The sequence below is a fragment of the Amblyomma mixtum genome, chromosome 4 (assembly GCF_055824585.1).
Source record: "Amblyomma mixtum isolate Tamu chromosome 4, ASM5582458v1, whole genome shotgun sequence".
NCBI classification, from domain to species: Eukaryota; Metazoa; Arthropoda; class Arachnida; order Ixodida; family Ixodidae; genus Amblyomma; species Amblyomma mixtum.
The window spans coordinates 138,631,594-138,652,019 of NC_143015.1; the positions used below are offsets into that span (position 1 = coordinate 138,631,594).

The 20,426-nt window shown below is 47.2% G+C and overlaps 1 protein-coding gene and 1 long non-coding RNA gene across 2 annotated transcripts; both read right to left on the reverse strand.

Annotated features, from left to right (window-relative positions):
- Positions 1 to 1,345: 1,345 nt before the first annotated feature.
- Positions 1,346 to 6,608, reverse strand: LOC149348441 (uncharacterized). The gene is made up of 3 exons (XR_016292252.1): positions 6,476 to 6,608; positions 2,432 to 2,542; positions 1,346 to 1,465 (listed from the first exon to the last, which is right to left on the reverse strand). It is a non-coding gene; the product is annotated as an uncharacterized LOC149348441 (long non-coding RNA).
- A 7,009-nt stretch (positions 6,609 to 13,617) lies between these two features.
- LOC149348442 (uncharacterized) lies at positions 13,618 to 17,410 on the reverse strand. Its single transcript, XM_089541764.1, has 2 exons — positions 15,522 to 17,410; positions 13,618 to 13,966 (listed from the first exon to the last, which is right to left on the reverse strand). The coding sequence occupies exons 1-2, from the start codon at positions 17,408 to 17,410 to the stop codon at positions 13,618 to 13,620; spliced, it is 2,238 nt and encodes a 745-aa protein (XP_089397890.1).
- Between the last annotated feature and the right edge of the window lie 3,016 nt (positions 17,411 to 20,426).

Consider the following 20,426-nt stretch of genomic DNA (forward strand, 5'->3'; position numbering starts at 1 on the left):
GTCCGTTCATTTTGTGTATCGTTTGTCTTCTCTGGGTTCTCAGCTACGCGCAGCGTGACTGCAACGCCATCACTTACCATGCTTCCTGCTACAATGCAAATCGTTTATTTTCCTTTTTCCTGCCGCTTCAAGTGATTAGTCCTAGTGCAGGCGGGCGCACTGCTGATGATACCAGCGTCGAAAGGCGCCAAATAGATATTCCAGTACAGCCGTAGTAGAACAGTCTTTTAAATTCACAACGGATATCGCTAACACACAAGAAAGACATAGGAGACTAGGTTGACACGACTGGCGCGAATTGTCACAAGGGAGACTGTGTCTCTTTGTCAGCGCAATTTTCGGTCAATTTAAAACCATGAACCGGCTCGCCCAGCAAGTATTGTAAGATAAGCCAGATTATTCAGGGTCATGATCACGTACAACCAAATGCTCTAATTTGATTGCATGGAAATTTTTTTTTTATCGGCTTGAGTAACAAAGTGGATCCTCATCTCGCTAGGTGGCCGTCACTAGGGACTGGCGGCGATCTCTTGGGCTCTTGTGGCGACCTGTACTTGCGTTCCCAGGTCAGAGCTGGGCAGCAAGGTCTTCCACGGGCCCGGGTACGTGAGCCTCTGAAGAGATTTTCGCCGGAGATCTCTAAGGCACTCCCAGAAGATGTGGTCTACGGCGCCTTTACCGCCGCATTTGCTGTACTCCGGTTTTGATCTACCCGGGTACACATAGCTTAGGACAGCGGGGTTAGGAAACGTTTTAAGTTAGGAGTTGTCTCCACAGTACCTCATGTTCTTTGGTTAAGTTTCTGTGCGAAGGTGGGAAGATTAGCCTTTCTAGCCTGTAATGCTGCGTTATTTCGCGATACAAAATGCTCCGAAGAACATTTTCCGTCCGTTTTGTTTCTGCTGTCACGTTGGGAACCTGCATATGCTGCTTTTAAACGCTGTCCTCTTCGTGAAGAGGGCAGTCTCCCCACCACCAACCCCCCTGAAAAAAAAATCACCCTACAGCTGAGCTCTCTCCCAGCTGCACCAGTACTGCATTGACCCAAGCTACATATTCCTTTGCAAATCCTGCTGATACCTGCGGCATTATACGTGGCCAGCACCTGAAAGTGATTAGATTTTTGTTTTGTTTTCTTCAAATGTGAATGCCGTAGTTGCCTACACCTTTTCTGTTTTCCGATATTTTTTCTAAAAATTCGGGAGGAAAAATTTGGACGGCAGATCTTAAATGCGTTCTACATTATACCACAAGTGAAAATTCATAGTTATTCTCAACTCTGAAGGTCAACAAGTAATTTTTTTTACGGCTAACAGCGTCATGACTGGTCGGTTTTAAAAATTCAGGGAGAGACGCAATCCTTAGGAGTACATCTGAAGTCACTACCAGGGTCGTTGCCATGATGGATCGGATGAGCATGGACTGTCCGGTAGTTACCTCCAGCGCCCAGTGTTCATATCCGCACCTGCATGAACCACAACAAACAGTGTTTGTTCACTAGATACAAATAATTCCTTCTCTGCTAAATGCGAACATTTCGGCTTCAACACTGCGTCAGCAACAAACGCAAGCCGTTACACAAGAAAAGAGTGTGGAAAACGCGGATTTGTTCTAAAGTTCGTTGAATGTGTTTACTTAGTGTATCTAGCCACTTCTCAAAAACTCGCTGAGCCGAGCGCTGCCGACGTCTGCGCGTAATCATCAACTGTTCGAGGTTTGAACATTGTAGCGCAAGAAAATCTGATTGCATTCCGATTTCATTGCATTTACTCTTGAGGTTGCAATTTTTTAAGACGCTTTCCCTAATTATGAAGAATGCTGACAAAAACGCACCCGGCAGCAAATTACAGAGTCAGACAGCAGAGTTATTTCAAGAAGCAATTAGCAAGTAGAAGCAGCAAGTAGAACACTCAAATTGGCATTACAACTTCATGAAGCCAAACTACGAGCGATGTAGGGAGCAACATCATTATAGAACAGATAGGGAGCTCTACTGTAACACACTAGCGCGACGTTGCACGATGGAAACCTTAATCGTGCTCACCTACAAGCTAAGACCAAGCACGGCTTCTTTTTTATTCCTGACTGCTTTGTATGAAGTTATACTAAGTGCACGACATGAGCTTTGTTCCTGTAGCGTAAGGCTAACAAAAACAAAAACTAGGGCTCTGCTGCGTAGCGTTCACCACAAGCATCGCGCTTTATTTCCTATGGCAGCAAGGAAACCCTATGTGGTTTCATCTTTTTTTTTGTTTAGAACCACATTAACTTTCTTTTATGTTTCTTTTGTTTAGAACCACATTAACTAACCTTTTTTTGTTTAGAACCACATTAACTAACTTTTTTTTGTTGTTTAGAACAACATTAACTAACCTGACACAGCTAGTGTTCATAGCCAGTTTGCATGAAAAAGTTAGCGGGTACAATATACCTGCGTATGGCCTATTCATGGCGGTCATCGGTTGCTGTCATGGCGTCCCACTGGTTCGAAGATGCAGCCAAGGGTATAACCTACTTCGCCGATCGCCGAGCCTGTATGGGTCTGCAGGAAACAGGAACTGATTAAACAAGTCATCAAGTTCGTTGAGTAAGCGTGTAACTAGTAAGTCTGCTGAATCCAGGATTTGGCAGCAAGCATTGTCAAATAATTAACGCAGCATCCTGTCTGTACATCCATCGAGCATATTACTGTTGGCTTGTTAGCTTGCAAGCCACAGAATAGCTTGGTGCCAAATTCCTGAGGAAGAGAGCTCTTCAGACGGAGGTCTCCTTATCCTGTTTAACCTGCATGAAAGTAGAGAAGATATGCCTGTCCAAAAAGATCTCAGTTCACTACTCGGCTACGGGACGGGACGGGTTGCCTCCAGTAAGTATCGTTTATCCGTACGGAGTACATTCATGCAAGCCAAGCAATTAAAAAAAACAAGTGCTTTTCACCATATGACACTGGCTGGCGTTACTGAGGTCTAATAGACAATTGACTCCTGCCTTACTTAGCGTCGGAGAAGAAAACAAGCCGACGATGATGATGATGATGATGATGATTTAGGCAGCTAAATTGGAACTATAATTGATGATTGGTTACCCTATGCCGGCAGTCCATTGAATCTTGTCGCCAATACAGCCCATCCGGTCAGCTTTTGCTGAACTTTGGGGTCTAAACTGGACAGCTTTTCGTTCCACCGCTCAATCGTCGCCTCTTTCGTCCTTTCTATTTCTGTGTTGCTTTTATGGGCCTATACCACGTGGTATAGGTCCGCCTTTATGCCAGAATGTGTGCATTACGGTTTATAGTGTTCTTTGCGTGTCTATTATGGCTCATAGCGTTCTGGGTAGATTGCGTGGTGTCTTTGGGCTTGAGTATGTGTTTGCTTGTATTATTCTCAGTGTTAATTCTTGTTCCTTGTCTAGTTCATCCGCTGGCGCGTATTTCGTTTTGTCTTGCCTGTAGTGCTGTAGGATTTCTGAGTATGTGGTCGGCATATGTGCGTAGTTGTACTCGTCCGTGTGTTGGGTTGATCGAGGTAGAGTGCTCGGGCTGCGGCGTATGCCCCTTCGTTCCTCTCTACGGACAGTTGCGCTGGTGTTAATATGAGCTTTGCTTGCTTTTCGACTTTCTTAGACAACCCTATCTGGTCATTAGTAATTGCCACATTAGCGTCTAAAATTTCTACAACGCGATTACCGCGCCGCTGTGGGTGAACAAAGTTTAGCCGCCTCACGCGCAATCCGAAATGCGCGGGCCTGAGTATACGCGCACAGCGACGCCCACGAACACGCGTCAATTGCGTGGGTCACATGCCATATCACCTACTCTGCCGCATGTAGGCGGGGCATACAAGGTCACGTGGCATGTACGTCAAGGAGTGACTTGGTTTCATGGGCGTCGCTGTGCGCGCTCCGCAGGCCCGCGGATTTCGAATTTGCGCGAGAAGTGGCCAAACCTTGTTCACTCACAGCGTCGCGAGTAATCGCGTTGTAGAAATTATAAAGAAAAAAACTGATATGGCTATTGCAAATGAGGCGGTTATAAATGCAATTTCAATCAGGCGAGCATAATCAATATTCAAAAAGTTAACTATTGCAATTTACTCACTTTACTAGTTAACTAGTTCACCTGTTTTCTGATGTTTGTCAGGACAGTTATTGGTCTGACGCAAAACACACCTCTTTACCTAAAAAAAAAATTAAAAAATCTGTGGCAGGCTTTCGTTAAACACCTGGTGTACCTTTCAGTATGCATTGTACAGACGAAAGCAGGACCTTACAACTCGGATATTCGTTTCTTAATCAATAATTCGAAAAAAAAATCTATTCCCGGGCTGAGAGACTCCGAAGCAATTGGAGACAAACTAATTTGACTCATTACAGGTATGTCCTGAAAATGTCCATGTTTGGATACTTTTTCTTTTCTCTCTCAGTTCTCTCAGCAAGGGGTGTCACCAAAGTTTCCTTTAATCTTGAAATGCCATGACACTGATCCATAATAAACAAATACTATCCACCACCCTTGTCATTAATTGACCAGCCTTAAAGATTATACCGGCAACACATTCTTAAGCTTTAATGATGTCGCCATGAAGAACCTACATATAAGGCACAGATATCACTCTTTCGTTAGGTTTAATATCAGTTTCCTTGAACAGAATCCTCTCGAAGGCATCGAAGTGTTTCTCCAAAATATATCTTCAACACAGAACGGGTCTTGTGATAATATATGTCTTCTGTTTTTTTCATTTCCTGGCAGCGATGAGTAAAAAGACACTTTCTTGAGTACATCTCTCGGAGTAATAAAATGACAGTCCGTCATCTAAACGGCGCCAGTGAAGCCTCCTTCCTGGAAATAAATTGAAAGAGCTCATTAATTAATCTTCTCATATAAGTGCTGTGAGCCATGCAGTTCCAAATACAAAGAACATATTACCGTGCAGCTCTCCGGAACATAGATCGCAGTTTAGCGGAATACCGAGTAGAAAACTGCACTATAAAATACAATAGAAGTTTCCTTCCTCGAAACGGCTTTTCACATGCTTCCGTAATCGGTGATCAATATAATCGCTTTTTGAAGTTTCCAATGGGATCTCGGAACTGTAAAGTTACTTTGCACATCAGGATAGTGAGTACGACTGTCGTAACAGATAAGAAATGGATATATCTGTGTAATACTTCGCAAGAGCGAATAAAAGACTCCATTTCATGAAGGAAGCCGCTCGTTTTCATTCCCTTGTCTGCTCCATTTCATGACGCTCAATACACACACACGCACACACGTACACACACACACAAACACATACATACATACATACATACATACATACATACATACATACATACATACATACATACATACATACATACATACATACATACATACATACATACATACATACATACATACATACATACATACATACATGCATGCATGCATGTATACATACATACATACATACATACATACATACATACATACATACATACATACATACATACATACATACATACATACATACATACATACATACATACAGCCGCCGCGGTGGCTCAGCGTCAATGGTGCTCGGCTGCTGACCCAAAAGACGCGGGTTCGATCCCGGCCGCGGCGGCTAGAATTTCTTTAGAGGAGAAATTCTTGAGGCCCGTGTACTGTGCGATGTCAGTGCACGTTAAAGAACCCCAGGTGGTCGAAATTTCCGGAGCCCTTCACTACGGCGTCTCTCATAGCCTTAGTCGCTTTGGGACGTTAAACCCCATAAACCAAACCAAACCAATCATACATACATACACATACATACATACACATACATACATACACATACATACATACACACACACGCACATACATACATACATACATACATACATACATACATACATGCATACATACATACATACATACATACATACATACATACATACATACATACATACATACATACATACATACATGCATACATACATGCATACATGCATACATACATACATACATACATGCATACATGCATACATGCATACATGCATACATGCATACATACATACATGCATGCATACATACATACATACATACATACATACATACATACATACATACATACATACATACATACATACATACATACATACATACATACATACATACATACACACATACATACATACATACATACATACATACACATTTCCCATCTTGTGACGCTAGCCATCAGTCTAGCCTCAGTTTTAAAGCGAAAATTTGGGCTAGTTGGAAATCGTTCACAATCATATTTCCTAAAGCGTCTGTCATGTTCGTATGTGTTACTATGTCCTCGTGTCAAAACAAACTCTAGCAAATATGATTGTGGCATAGTTTTCTTCTACAGCGCCTCTTTAAGGTGACCCATATTCTTCGGCGGTGCGGATTCTATGACTGTGGTCTCCTTTTCTCCACAGCGAATTTCAGCCCCACGCCCCAAAAGCCATGGGCGAAAGAACCACTCACACTCGAGGTAGGCGCCAGAGACAAGGACGAGCAGGACGACCATGACGATGAGCAGAGTCACAATGACAACACCCATCATATGCAGAACTTCCACCGGGTAGCGGTCTGAGTCTTTCCGCTCTTTCCGCATGGTGGCCTGATATGTGAAAAAGAAAACAAAAGTAAACTCACAATTTCATCCATGCTGTCCCTGGATTATCCTGCTCCAAAGAATGATGTGAAGTACCTTATTCAGCAAAGTATCATGTGACTGCGCTTCTGTCAAAGGAGGAGTCATAAAGGCCCATGTCTTTTTCGAGGCCGAAATCTATGCTTCTAAATACATGGATGTTACACTGGTATCAGCTGTGCAAAGACCCGTATTGATGAGCTGGCGATCGCACGCAAGCCCGTGTATTTCAGCGCTAGGCGTATGAAGGATGTTGCTCAATTTCACAATATTCGGTGACCACACATGTTCAGACATAGTGGGGAGCAGTATGAGACAACAACTTTAAAGCATTCAGTTATTGATTGCTCAGTAATTATGACTGGTTACTCCGAATTTTTTTCTATTTCGGATCTAGCTCTCCTGCCGGGGTGTAATATACAAATGATATTTTCAATTTAGTACAGATATAGCCAGAAAATTTGTAATTTTGTGAAAAAATTTTGTTCCCTCTTATATTGCACATAAATGTACAATGTCACTCAGGATAAAAGGGAACATGGCAGCGCGTGACCTGTGCTCTTCGCGAACCATGAATGGGCGGCACCTGGCACATGCGCGAAAAGAACAGGTAGCCGTGCTTACTGCGCATGCGCCTTTGCCACTGATTCTCGCCGGCTCTTGGCGTTGTCGCTTTACGAAGCGCACAGGCCACGCACTCCCGTGTTTCCTTTCATACTGAGCGACCTTGTACAAAGGCAAAGGAAAAGCACGAGCGCGAACGGAACTAAACTGATCTTTGCACAGGCGCACGTGTGGACCTGATCGGATGAAGTAAAATTGAGGGGGCATGGAAGCGCGGACATAACAAAGGCAATAACTAGCCATATGATGCTTTGCATGATTTGAAAATTTGAAATTCGTGACCTGTTGCAGTCTGATTCAGGCGCCCTCAAGGCTCAACGAAAACAGGACTAAGAAAGAAAGGAGAGAGAACGTGGCGGCTGCAAACAAGGTTGAATAGAAGGGTGTCTTAACGCGAGGACCGCTCATTGCATCTTGGAAAAACCGCTCGTTAACTGCAAAGCCTGCATAGGGTTTTCCCTCTGCAGTAAGCGAGGCAGCCTTAGATATTGCCATGCTATGTTGTAACCAAAAACTGTCGCATTATCTTGGTTCCCTCTTAGAATGCTGTCGTGAAGGGAAGGCGCTATCACTAGAAAGAGGAAAGGCAGGGAGGTATTGTCATCGCTGCCGCTCCCTTACGTTAATGGCGTGAGAAAACTGCCACTAGTTTTTCGTGTTTTGGGAGAGACCCTGCCAATCACTTCCAATAGAAAATTTGAACCTAAACAAGCAATTTAACACATGCCGGCGCTTGACCACTGTGCATCATTATTCGAACGGTCAGAACAGAAATTTTACTTAACAGGAGAAAAAAATGCGATGATGACAATCACTATGAATGTGATTTAATTGCTTTGCCCTACCGGTCAATCAGTAGGAACGCCATTTAATTGCTTTGACCTACCGTCAACCGACCTTTAGGCTCATTATAATAAACGCTGCGCGCACTGTAAAGTATTGTGGCTGGTAATAACTTTCCCTGTAGTTAGCTAGACTTTGGTTTGGCTTTAGAAGACTCGAAAAAAAATGATAAGTTCGAGAGTTTCCTAAAAATTGACAGACGATTACGATACTCAGAAATGAGAGGTTTGAGCGCAGCTCTTCACACGAACACGCCACTTGCTACCGTTGGCAGGTGGCGTGTTAAGCCACTAAAATAAACTAGCCACTAAACTAGCCACTAAACTAGCCACTAGACTAGCCGCCCTACAAGATATTAACTTGACAGCCACCTTTCGGTTATTCATTCCTTCACTCTCGACGTGACATATGGCTTTTCGGTATGCTTACCGGCCAACGACCCAACCCTCCTCGCCATCCCACGATCCCTTCACCGAGAGCTCCTCATCAGGCCGCTCCCGAGGAATATGCACCCTTCCCACAATGAGCAGCGCCGCAGAGCCCGTGCGAAGGCACTTCATCGAGCGTACGGCCCCCAGCCGGACGCCGTGTGGGTGGACGCTGCCTGCACGGGTGATGAAGCGACAGCAGCTGTGGTGGACTCCTCTTTATCCGCCCTCCTCACACTACCTCTCCCTCCAGACACGTCCCCAGAGGCTGCAGAGGAAGCCGCCATTGCCCTTGCTATAACCCGCACGGAAGCCCGGTACATTTTAAGCGATTCTAAAACTGCGATTCTAAATTTTGCTCGAGGCCCAGTCCATGTCCCTGCTTTTGGCATACTGGACTTGCCCGATGCCCCCCCGCCCCGCCAAGTGGAGCTGATATGGGTGCCCGGGCACTCCGGGAATCCCGGAAACGAGGCCGCCAACCTTTTAGCCCGAGGTTCTTTAAACCGGGCTCAGGTGGCCTCTGATCGGGGATTCACGAAGGAGCGCATGCACTCATTCAGTGAACTGACCCAGGCGCACAGAGCCTTACGCCAGCTCTACCCCCCGCCCCACCCCTCCCTAGATAACAAACACGCAACACTCTGGCGCAGACTACAGACACACACACTCCCTTCACCCCTTACCCTAGCCCATTATCATCCCTCCTTCCCCACTCCGGCAAGCACTCTATGCCCAGAACCCTTCGCTTCTTCCCTCCACATCCTTTCCCTCTGCCCGGCGGACCCTCCCCCGCGGGACCTAGAGAACCTAAAGACCTGGGAGGACTGGGAGACCCTGCTGCGCTCGGAGGACCCGGCCGTGCAGACCATCGCCACCGGCCGTGCTGCCAGTGTTATGGACCTTCGGAACATAAACACTTGAGTGCAGTGGGGTCGTGCGGGGACCCTGGGGCGTGCACCGAATTCCTCTGTAAATAAAGTTTTCTCTCTCTCTCTCTCTCGGTATGCTACTACCTGCCAACACCTGCGTAACCACCTGCGTAACACGCCACCTAACAGATGGCGTGTGACTCTCCTAGCCACACTCTGGGATCTTCCCGCGCCACCCACCTTCCAGACGGTGTTTCGCTCTGCCACTTGGACAACCGGTTACTCCAACAACACCGACGACGGCTACGACGCGGAACGCAGGAACGGGTGCCTAAGAGCTGCGCGCTAAAAGAGGTTCTGGACTACCAAAACCACTGTTTCGATTTGACTCCCGAAAACTACACGGTGGATCGACGAGACGAGTAACGTCTTTACCTGCCGTTTCCTTTGCTGTCCTTCCCCGTCGGTCCACGTGTTGAGATACGCTCAATCGTTCGTTACAGAGAGCACTTGTTGTTGTTGTTGTAGCCTACGGCAGAATGGCACATACTCACTCTGGGGGATCGGCCAAGAATCGGGTGGTAAAGGTTGGTATTCACCTGTACGTAGTAAAGGCAAAAGGAAAGCACACGGGAGAGGAACACCGGGGGAGTCTACCACAAGAAGGGCACGGAGAGGATGAAAAAAAAGCGAAACTAAAAACAAATAATAATAATAATAATAATAATAATAATAATAATAATAATAATAATAAAAATATATATATGTATAAAGGAGTTTGGATTGGAGAGAGAGTGAAAGAGAGAAAAGAGAATAATTGGAAAAATAATGAATCATAAAAAGAAAAAACTGAAAGCTTTAGCAAGGTAGTCGATGAGATTCCAGCAAGAAATTTTGAACAGCGTCACAAAAAGACCTGTGGCTGAACCCAAGTGTGGTGGCACCAAATGATAGCAAGTGTGGGCTGCTCAAACTAAGGCCAAGTTGCTGCAAGGGCAACTCCAGCAGTCTTCTTCTCAAAGAGGTGAAACGACGACAATGGAGCCAAAAATGATCGATAGATTCAGGCTCACGGCAAAATGCACAGAGGGGAGATAACGCCAAACCAGATCTGTGCATATAGAAATTTAGAGGGGGGATGCGGCAGCGCAACATCGTCAGAGATACTTCTAGCTGCCGAGATGGACAAATTTTCCTGCTCCAGGAATATTTCAGATGCTGATATTCCACCGATGTTAAAATTGTTGTGTCTTTCACGCTTAATAACGCTCGTCGCCGGAACCTAGATGCTGTGATATACGCTGTAACCGGGATGATGGGCAACACAGGGCCGCCTAGGGAAGCCTTTGCAAGGTTATCCGCGATCTCATTGACAGTCACGCTGCTGTGGCCGGGTACCCATATCAAGTGAACAAGGCTCAAATGCGAAGGAAGAAGCGATAAAAAGTGCTTAAAGTGGGACAGTCAACATGCGATGCGAGGGACGAACACAAAGATAAAGAATCGGTAATGACTGCCACTGCAGAAATAGAAGGATCAAGCTTGCGCAGAGCAAGAACTACTGCCAGAAACTCAGCTTGAAAAATAGGGGTGAAATCCGGAAGGCGCAGCGAAAAGGACCAGTCTAAACTCGGACAGTAAATTCCCACCCCTGCCTTTTCGTTGCACTGAGAGACATCGGTTGCTATTGCAATTTTAGTAGGTAGGGACCTTAAATGATCCTCTAATAGACCATTTAAAATACGGGGTGGTAAAAGTTTCGCGTTTTGAGGAAAAATGTTGTCGAAAACAATGTGCACAGAGGACCCACTGCTTAATGCTGGAAGGATGTTCTAAATCTGCACGTTTAAAGGCTCAAGCTGCCTTTGCACGAACACAACCTGTGGGGTATGAAAACAAGGCCAGTGGACACCAAAAAAGGAGGTCGGCTGGCAACAGAAAATGCTTTGCGAACGGTGAAAATGGGATTCAAAGATTTTGAGGAAAGTCTGCACAGTTAGAAAGTGAAATCGGGTTAACAGAGGAGGAATGCGGGCCTCAAGGTACAGCACATTGGTAGCCACGAATTTGGGGACGCCAAGGCACATCCGAAGCACCTCCCTCTCCAAAAGGATGAGAGGACGAAGTTTGTATGAAGCCGAGCCTGAAAACAACACAGAGCCAAATTCTAAAATTGGCCTAACATACAATACGTAAATCATTAGGAGCGTATCCCTGCGCATGCCGTACCTGTGACTACATAACCTCCGTAACATGCCTGCGGCACGAGTCTCTTTTACAGCAACATGGTCAATGTGAGGCCGCCAGGTGAGTTTGTCGTCATAAATGAATCCCAGGTATTTTAGGGATTGAACTTGAGGAATTGGTAGAAATTTGCATGAAAGAGAGAGCACGACAGGATCCTGTAGAGGAAAAACAAGGACGGCACACTTGTTAACATTTAATGAGAGGCGTAAACTGCTCAACCAGAGCTCAAGAGAACTCAAATATGATTGCAACTGATCCTAGAGGGAATGTATATCAGGCGCAGCCGCAAAAAATGCTATGTCGTCCGAATAGACGTAAGTGCGAACATGGTGGTGGAGAGGAATGGAGCTCATGAGAATATTGAACAGCACAGGCGAAAGGACAGCTCCCTGCGGAACACCTCTCGTCTGTTTGTACCTCTCGGATTTTACCCCATTATGGACGCAGAAGAATTCCCTGTTATAGAGAAACGCAGATATCCAAGCAACTAAATATTCCGGAAACTGGAGGGACTGTAGCCTGTGTATTAGGATGGAATGCTCTACACTGTCATAAGCTTTCGAGACGTCGAGCGTAATCAAAGCAGCATACAGGCGTTGACGACGAGCTAGAAGAATACGACTCTCAAGATCGTTCGTTACAGCGAAAGCTGCGTAGATTCTTCTTCTTCTTCACCATATGATTCCGTGATGCACTACTCCTTCTTTCTGAATGAACGCCTGCTCGCAACTTCACTCGTTTTCTTTTTTTTTTCAAGCGATGTTTATTGCCGGTATCTGATTTAAAATGCCCGCCCCGGTGGCTCAGTTTCCCCGGCGTTCAGCGGCTGATCCCAAAGTCGCTGGATGAAATCTCAGCTGCGGCCGCAACATTTCTACGGAGGCGAAATGCAACAACTCCAATGTGCTGCTTTATGTTTGAACTGTTTTTTTTTTTAATCCAGAACTTCTCTGAGAGTTTACCGCAGGTTCTAGCACATTCCGATTAGACAGCGTCACTAGAACAATTATATGAAAGTAGAACCTCCCGCGCGTCTGACCCAGGCTGCCGTGAGAATGAATAACAGCACAATTTAAAGAGCTCATACCCGCCAGATTATCGCCGCGTTTTGAACACGCGATACAGCAGTTCGAATCGCCTTGGTCAAACTTTTTTTCTTATACATTTTTAAAGCAGAAGCTTTACTAGACCTGCGGAGCCGGTTTCGCTGTAGCTGCACGAATTCCTTTGAACAGGAGGAGCGCAGCTGCGTATGTAACCGCGTGACGTACCGCGTGACTCGCACCGGCTGCAGCTGCGCGCTCAGCTGTCGTCGCGGCAGCTGCGCGCTGCCTATGCATTGTCTCGCTACGGACGAAGCAAGCCAGCTGAAGCCGACGTCCTCGAGAGTGGGTACTCGCAGACGTCAGGCTGAGTCTGATCATCCGGTGGACGTAGCCAACCGTGCGAGGGATTCAGCAATCGATTAGGAGCGTAAACACGCTAAAAGAGCGGCCGAAACCGATGAAACGCTTTGTGGCAGACGCTCGGCACTGCCACAACAGGCCGCATCGTGACTTCACGCTGGCATGCAATCGTGACTTTCGCTTGCATAACCAGGGTCAGCTGAGCTAAGCCGCAGCCATTTTTTTTTCACTCCAAGACCTTGCACCACGCAGTCATTTAGAGTTGCCCTGAGTGTGCGTTACCTCTTTACTTGCATTTTAAGACAGTTCTAAGACAAATTTCTTTTGTAGAAGCCCTCAGAGGAATCTAGAGGCGAAGCCTTATATTAAAACCCTATATTAAAACCCTATATTAAAACCCTACAAGTTTTTAAAACCCTACAAAACTATATTAAAACCCTACAAGTTTTTCCCCTGCTACCTTATTCGCCTTCCTCCATCCTTTCCCTCATCACGTCGTTCACGTGTCCACCGAATATGACAGCTACTGCGCCTGTCCTTTCCTCTAGAATATTTATTTCGCGCGCAATTTCCGATCCCGAATATGGGCAGCAACGCGCCCAGCTTCGCGTTCTAGTTGAGGGCGTTGCTTGATGTCGTCCAAGGTCAGGTAACGCCTCAATGAAGCCCAGCAGTAGTCGTTCAGGTCGTGCAGTTGCACGCGGCCGTCTCCGCGTGGGTGGCACACAACCCGCTCCCGGACTACCCCCGAGAGTCGCATGAACACGTCCATGGGCTCCAAGCGGACCAGTGCTAGGCGAATCATGGCAGCTGCCTCCACTTCGCTGACCGATGCCAGCTCGACAACCTTTTCCAACAGCGCTGGGTGTTTGGCCACTCTTTCCAGCGCCTGGGCACAGCACCTGAAAAGGGGTGAAACATGCCAGATTGGTTGGTTGGTTTATGGGGTTTAACGTCCCAAAGCGACTAAGGCTATGAGAGACGCCGTAGTGGAGGGCTCCGGAAATTTCGACCACCTGGCAGAGTGAAACCTAAAGGCAGAACACTCCACATAAGGGAATGAAGCAACAATTTCAGCGCCTTGAGGTCTCACAGTTGCGCGATGCTTTCTGCGTCGATTTCTGTTTGGGTGTTTTTGAATTGCCCTTTCCCTTTAAGCCACTGCATGAGGACCTCCTTCAGAATTTCCGGCGCTATGAAACTGTCACCTGTTTTATCCACAATAGAAGTTCAGATTCATATTATTTTTTGAGAATTCAATTAGCTTAAAAGGATCGAATATGGGAAACTTGGAGGGGAAGCAAAAGAAATCATTTTTGTGCTAGCGTTTGAAAACGGGAGTAATCTATGATTAAAGCTGTGGTAGTTCTCAGGCTCCTGTGCACAGCACAGCGCCGTAACAGCGGCGCACGATGAGGTCATTGTGGGCAGTACATTTATAAGTCAAGACAGCATGCTCAAAACAAGACACAAAACCCCATCGCGATTATATTATTTGGTATGTTTTTTGGCGGCATTCGACGAAACATGCAACCGAGGGAATCAAGAACAATGGAAGTCTGCATTACTACTGAGATTACGTCATCACCGAGCTGCTTCACAAACCAAATAAGGTGAGAAGCCGCCTATGCATCTCGCAGAGGGTTAAATCCTACGACGTCTCCTTTTAAAATGCTAGAGCAAAAGGAAAAACTGGGACTGCCTTAGCTACAAGCTGCATACATTCGACTCATTGAATTTCGTTTTTATTCTCAACTAATAAACAAAAGTACCAGCTTTTTACCTTCGTAGCGATCATGGCAAACTTCCAGTTTTGTGTCTCCTTTAGCGCTAATTTCTTACCAAAAAACTGTGTATGCTGCTGCCTTTCCACTGCTTGAATTCTAAGCGATTTCTGCGATCGACTTGAGGCACTAGGATTCGAAGCTAGATGGAGAACACCTTTTGAGAGGCTAGTCTAGGGAAGCGCAATAAACATACGTCCGCGGCCATTTGCGCAGCACGTTCCCGGAAATCCTCGCAAAAAAAAAAAAAAGAAATTAAGAACTGCTTTACTCATGCAAATTTTCTGCTTGAAAAGAGGAAGGGGAAGGAAGGGCAGCTATCTCTTGCTTTCTCCGTGCCTGTTGAATAAACCGAGATTAGTGAAGAAAGGCACTTGCAAAAGGAACGTAAGCTCAATTATTTCAGTCTCACTTCAGAATGCGTTACGACTTAACTTCTGTTAAGCCTACGAGTTTCGAAGCTACCTTTTTCCCCTGTGTCTGTGTCCTCCGGTGTCTCTTAATGAGAGTTAATAATGTTACGATGAAAACATCTGGAATGGCGCAGCAGCCTTTTACAACGTGACTTTCGTTTCATAACTCTCAGCCAGAAATACGATCTTTTTCGAATCTGCTGAAGCTTTGCTTATTCCAAGCGCGCTTCAAGACACGGCACAACATCGGACGTACGTACCGGTCGAACCGCATGCCGTTGACGAACACAGCGGCGAGCTCGACAAGGTCACAGTTCCGACGTGCCACTTCCCAAACGGCATACCAGGCATTGAACTCCGGGGAGTTCCGTTTCGCCGGCGCCAGAAAGTTGACGCGCTGGAGGCTGTAGTTTTCCGCGATATCCACGGACAATCGTCGATAAAACACGTCCACTTTATCAGAGTTTTCACCGGTAAATTCTGCACAACGGACGACGCTGCTCAGCTTGATTGCATCCGCCAGGCGCTCGATATCTTCGTCTTTAATATAAACTGCGGCTACAAAAATTTCTTTCAGGCTTTTGTTCTCAAGAAAAGACGAAACGACGATTTTCCACGAACAGTTTGGAACGTTGAGCGTCGCATCGCCCCACGTCGTGGTCAGACGTAGTTTTTGAAGCGAGGTCGTTGTTTTGATACACTCGCTAAGATCCGTGGCTAGTGAATCATCGAGGTCAACAGCTGGGATCCGCAGCAGCAAGCTTGTAAGGTGGTCCAGCGATGGAATTTGCTGCAAAGCTCGGCGGATGTCCTGTTTCGTACACTGCCTGCGAAGACCCCGAACCTCTGAGAAGGCTTGACAGTCCAGTGTGTTCTGGTGATCTCCAACAAAGTAACTTCCCGCGTCAATGACTACCTTCTCCTCCGCGCCAGCCTCACGTATCAGCCTGTACAATTCCTCAATACAGTGATGATCGCGGGGGATCACTTTTACCGTCACTTTTCTCAGGTTCTGTTTTCGAGCCGCAGATGCGAAAATCATCTCCCACTCCACCATCGACAGCATGTGAAAATACAGCGATATCTCCTCCAGTGTCTTGTTCTGCACGAAAGCCACCAGCCACCAGGGATTCACTGTCGATAATCTGAAATCATCCGGCTTTCTTATCGACGTCAAGCTGAGACAACGAAGAACCGTATTCTGCGTCAAAATCTTGCCTAGAAGCGTGGAGGTTTCTTGGCCCACGACCAAATTTTCGAATCTCACGTTGGTGATCGTTCTGTTCTCCGACACGCCTTCCAGGATCCAGAGCCACCAACTCTCGCGCTCGTAGCAAGTCGCTTCCAGAGGCCTGATCCTGAACGTCGTCAGCGTGGTGCTGCTCTTTAGGTACTCTGCGAACTCGGCCCGGTTGAGCACTGAAACCGCTGCGTTGTACGGCTCAGCCATTGAGAGTTCCTTCAGAGTGCGGTTTTCACGCAACGCGGCCAAGAAATCGTCAGCTTCCTGTTCGGTTATTCGCAACGATCCAATAATGAGAACAGTCAGAGATGTGGTCGTCCGTAGAAGAGTCGCCAGTGCAGAGGACAGCGCGGCTGGGAGCGACAAGTAGCACTCGAGTCGTTCTAGGCGCACGCATGACGCGATCAGCGCGCTAAGCTTCTCGTGCCTGTGACTTCGGGAAAAGGTGATCTTGAGTGTCTTCACCCACTTGTTCTCGCTGAAGGCCTCGCAGAAGAGATGGTCGTACGGATGGGACACCTTGTCATAAACATCCCAGTAAAGGAGTTCAAGGGTGTCTATGCATCGGTGTGTTTTCAAAAGCCAGTTGAGAAGGTAGTTCGCCTTCTGCCAGTCCATGAAGTCTTCGACCGTAGGGCGGCATCGGCGGCCTGGACCGAGGCTTACCAGCGAAAGCTGGCCGTTCATTCTGGAGGACGCTCGAAGCTCGTAGTGGATGCAGTAGAAAACCTCATTCCACACGGGCAAGTGGTCAAAGATCTGGCAGCTTTGGTCCTCCGTTGCAGTGCAGGGCAGTTCAGCGTCGATGGGAGACGCGGTGTACCAACTGCTGGTGTAGCGCAGACGGGCCAACCATGTCGGCGGGTCCCCGTCAGGCCGTTGCGCAGAACATCCAAGGCTCGCCATTCAGGTGCTGCGTAAACACAGTGGATTAGGTGATACCTGCTTGCGAAAATGATAGAGAAAGCCTGCCTCGTGTACCGCAGCAACTGAGCCAGAAGAGTTACAGTAGCTCGCGTTACAGTAGACTCCTTTAGCCCTACCGTGTAAAGTGTTACCGTTACCGGTACCGGCGTACCGGGAGCCCGCACGCAGCCAATGCGCGTGTGCAAATCATTTTGACGGCGCCAGATGGCGCCACGTACCCGGCAGCTGCGCACGCGCCAGCAGCATCGGGACCAATCAGCGCGCGCTCACCGCCGGTGGGTGGGCCCCCGGTACTCCGGTAACGGTAACACGGTACACGCTATGCTAAAGGTATCTAGTAGCTCGAACAAGTCATACCGGTTTGTTATTGCTGCAAATTCTTTTAACGTGACAGCGTTAAGCAGCTCATGTCGCAGAAAAGCCGGCGTCTGTTCTCGTCGTCGGCGTTGTTGATCGCGAGCGAAAAATCTATGAAACAACCCGGAGAAGTAACCTGTGGAGCAGGTCGGCCACATAGGTCACGTGACCTTGTGGCGTCATCACAGCCTGCCCATCATATTCTGAGCAGCCTGCCCTCCGTGGCACCTAGCAGTTAAGTTAATGGCTGGTCGCTAGAGGTTGCTCGGGAAGAGCAACTTGGAGCAACCTGCCATCGCAGGGCAGTGATGCATTGTTTAAACGCTGCACCACTCCAGCGATCTGTGAATGCAAAGTAGAAAATGGCCAACTTCGTATATGTCCATTAACGCATTACCCCTATCCCGTCCTTAACCCATTAAGCCGGAGCTTATGTGTAGCCTCTAATTTTTTCCTCTCAGTGAATTAGGCACATCTTTCATTGCTCGTTAGCAATCTTCAGCGATTCATGAAATTTTTTCAGTATTCAAAGAGTTTAATATTGGCTGATCAGCGACACATCAAAAACGAATCTTGTGTAAACTTTTTATTGCAAGTCTCCCACTTCACTAAGTCAATGCCGTAAGAAAGGTTGGTATCTGTGGCCTCACTTTAGACTCCAAATAGTGTTAGCACTTTTCCCAAATGTGCAGAATTTTCCTTTCTTTGTTCATACCGATGATGCCTTTATAAGAACAGTGCAGGTGTTTTCATCCCTCACTTCTCGAAGTGCTGCTTGCGGTTCTTAAACCTGGGTCATTTGACAGGTTGATGAGTATAGTGTTCGAAAGCTACACGCAAGCCATGAAGCATTCAGCAGCGCAAGGATCTCCATTAGTTTCGACCAGCTTATTTACTCAAGAGCGCATTTTTCGAGGCCATTAAAACGAATTTTTAAGATTACATCAGCCAGACATTTTTCATTCACAATGAGCGCATTACTGACCTAACAAAACACCTCTCAACTGGCGAAAACTTTCATTAATTAGTGACCGCAATTCCAAACATGTTTCATGCTGTGTTAACATCAAGGCAGTTGATGACGAGCAACGGACTCACGGAGTGGAAAGTCTATGGAAAAGAAAAAAATGGCTGAGGCCTGACTTGGTTAAGCCTGCAGAATGCGAAGCATCATCGTGTCGCGTAATTTGGAGGCGCACAACCACAGCGACGGCGAGGTGGGCCCCCGTTTCTCCACTGCCGTGACGTCATCGTGTCACGTGGTGTGGCGTCATCGTGTCACGTGGTGTGGCGTCATCGTGTCACGTGATTTGGAGGCGCACAACCACAGCGACGGCGCGAGGTGGGCCCCCGTTTCTCCACTGTCGTGACGTCATCGTGTCACGTGGTGTGACGTCATGTATCACGTGATTTGGAGGCGCATAACCACGGTGAAGGGCTGCAGTGGTAGCTAAAGTAGTATGCTTCGCATAAAACGTATTTTCGCAAAGCAGAGATAGGCATATGGCAGCGGCTGAAGCGGACGACACTACTTACGGCAAACACTAGAGGAGGAAAGCTGTGCTAATTTGAGCTTCCTTTAACACGACTTCGACAGTGCGGAAAGAAAATAAAGGACAAGGAAAAGGATTCTCAGATTACACATAAGAACAATCTACCCCTTGCCTTTTGGGTTTTTTTTCTGCATTTGCCCCGTTGGAGCTATTTAAGAAGGATCTAGGCAGCTGAATGATTGGAGCTAAAGACCTGCGTAGAGGTTTCCGTCCAATCATATATTCATCTTCTAGCCGGTAGCGAGGTGGTTGCAGTCACTAGTACAGGTAACGCAGCACAGCAGAATGACTTATATAGAGCCACCATGTCTTTACACTAAAATATTTCAGCAGGTTTTAGAAGCCTGCCGATGCAGAACGCCAGTGCTGTCCCGTTCATCCGCACCTTACTCTCTTCCTTGACAGGTACAGTCCATGAGACCAACACTATGTTACGGGAACTGGTGTCACTTCTTTGCTAACAACTCATAACTTCTACACAGACGCCTATTGAGCTTCTGGAGGGCATTGCGGAGGATTTGGCGGCGTTTACCGACTGCGTGTCCTCGGTGATGTCTCATAACTTGTATACAGGCGCGCACAGATTGTTCCAGAGGCGTTTCGAAGCTCTTGATGGCTTCGAACACAATGCAGCGTTTCTTCGGTGTCTGGTCAGCATCTCTAGCGGCGCTGTCGCTCGGCGCCCGCAGAAGAGGGCGAGCAAACACATGAGGATATACGATACTGGCGTCTCCAGACATAGGTGGGGAGAGATAGTAGATAAAGCCCCTATCCGTAGCTAATCGTCCTGTTCATCGATGACGGGAACCTACTGCGGGGCAAGGGGGTCAAAGGTGTCGAAACAGAATCTGGCCTTCGAGAAACGAGAGAAACGGGCCGCGCCCTTGTCACGTACAGCAGCGGCGCGGATTGATCCGGGAATCACTGCAAATGCGCGTTTACTAATTTGTCCCCACCAGTCCCCATCTACGGGTTATTTCCGGAGCCGAAGCAGAGATCTGGCCTCGCCCCACATCTGCGTCTTCCAACGTCGCCTAGTTTCAAGCGCCCAATTTCGCCTCCGGCGGCGCCAATAGCCGAGACGC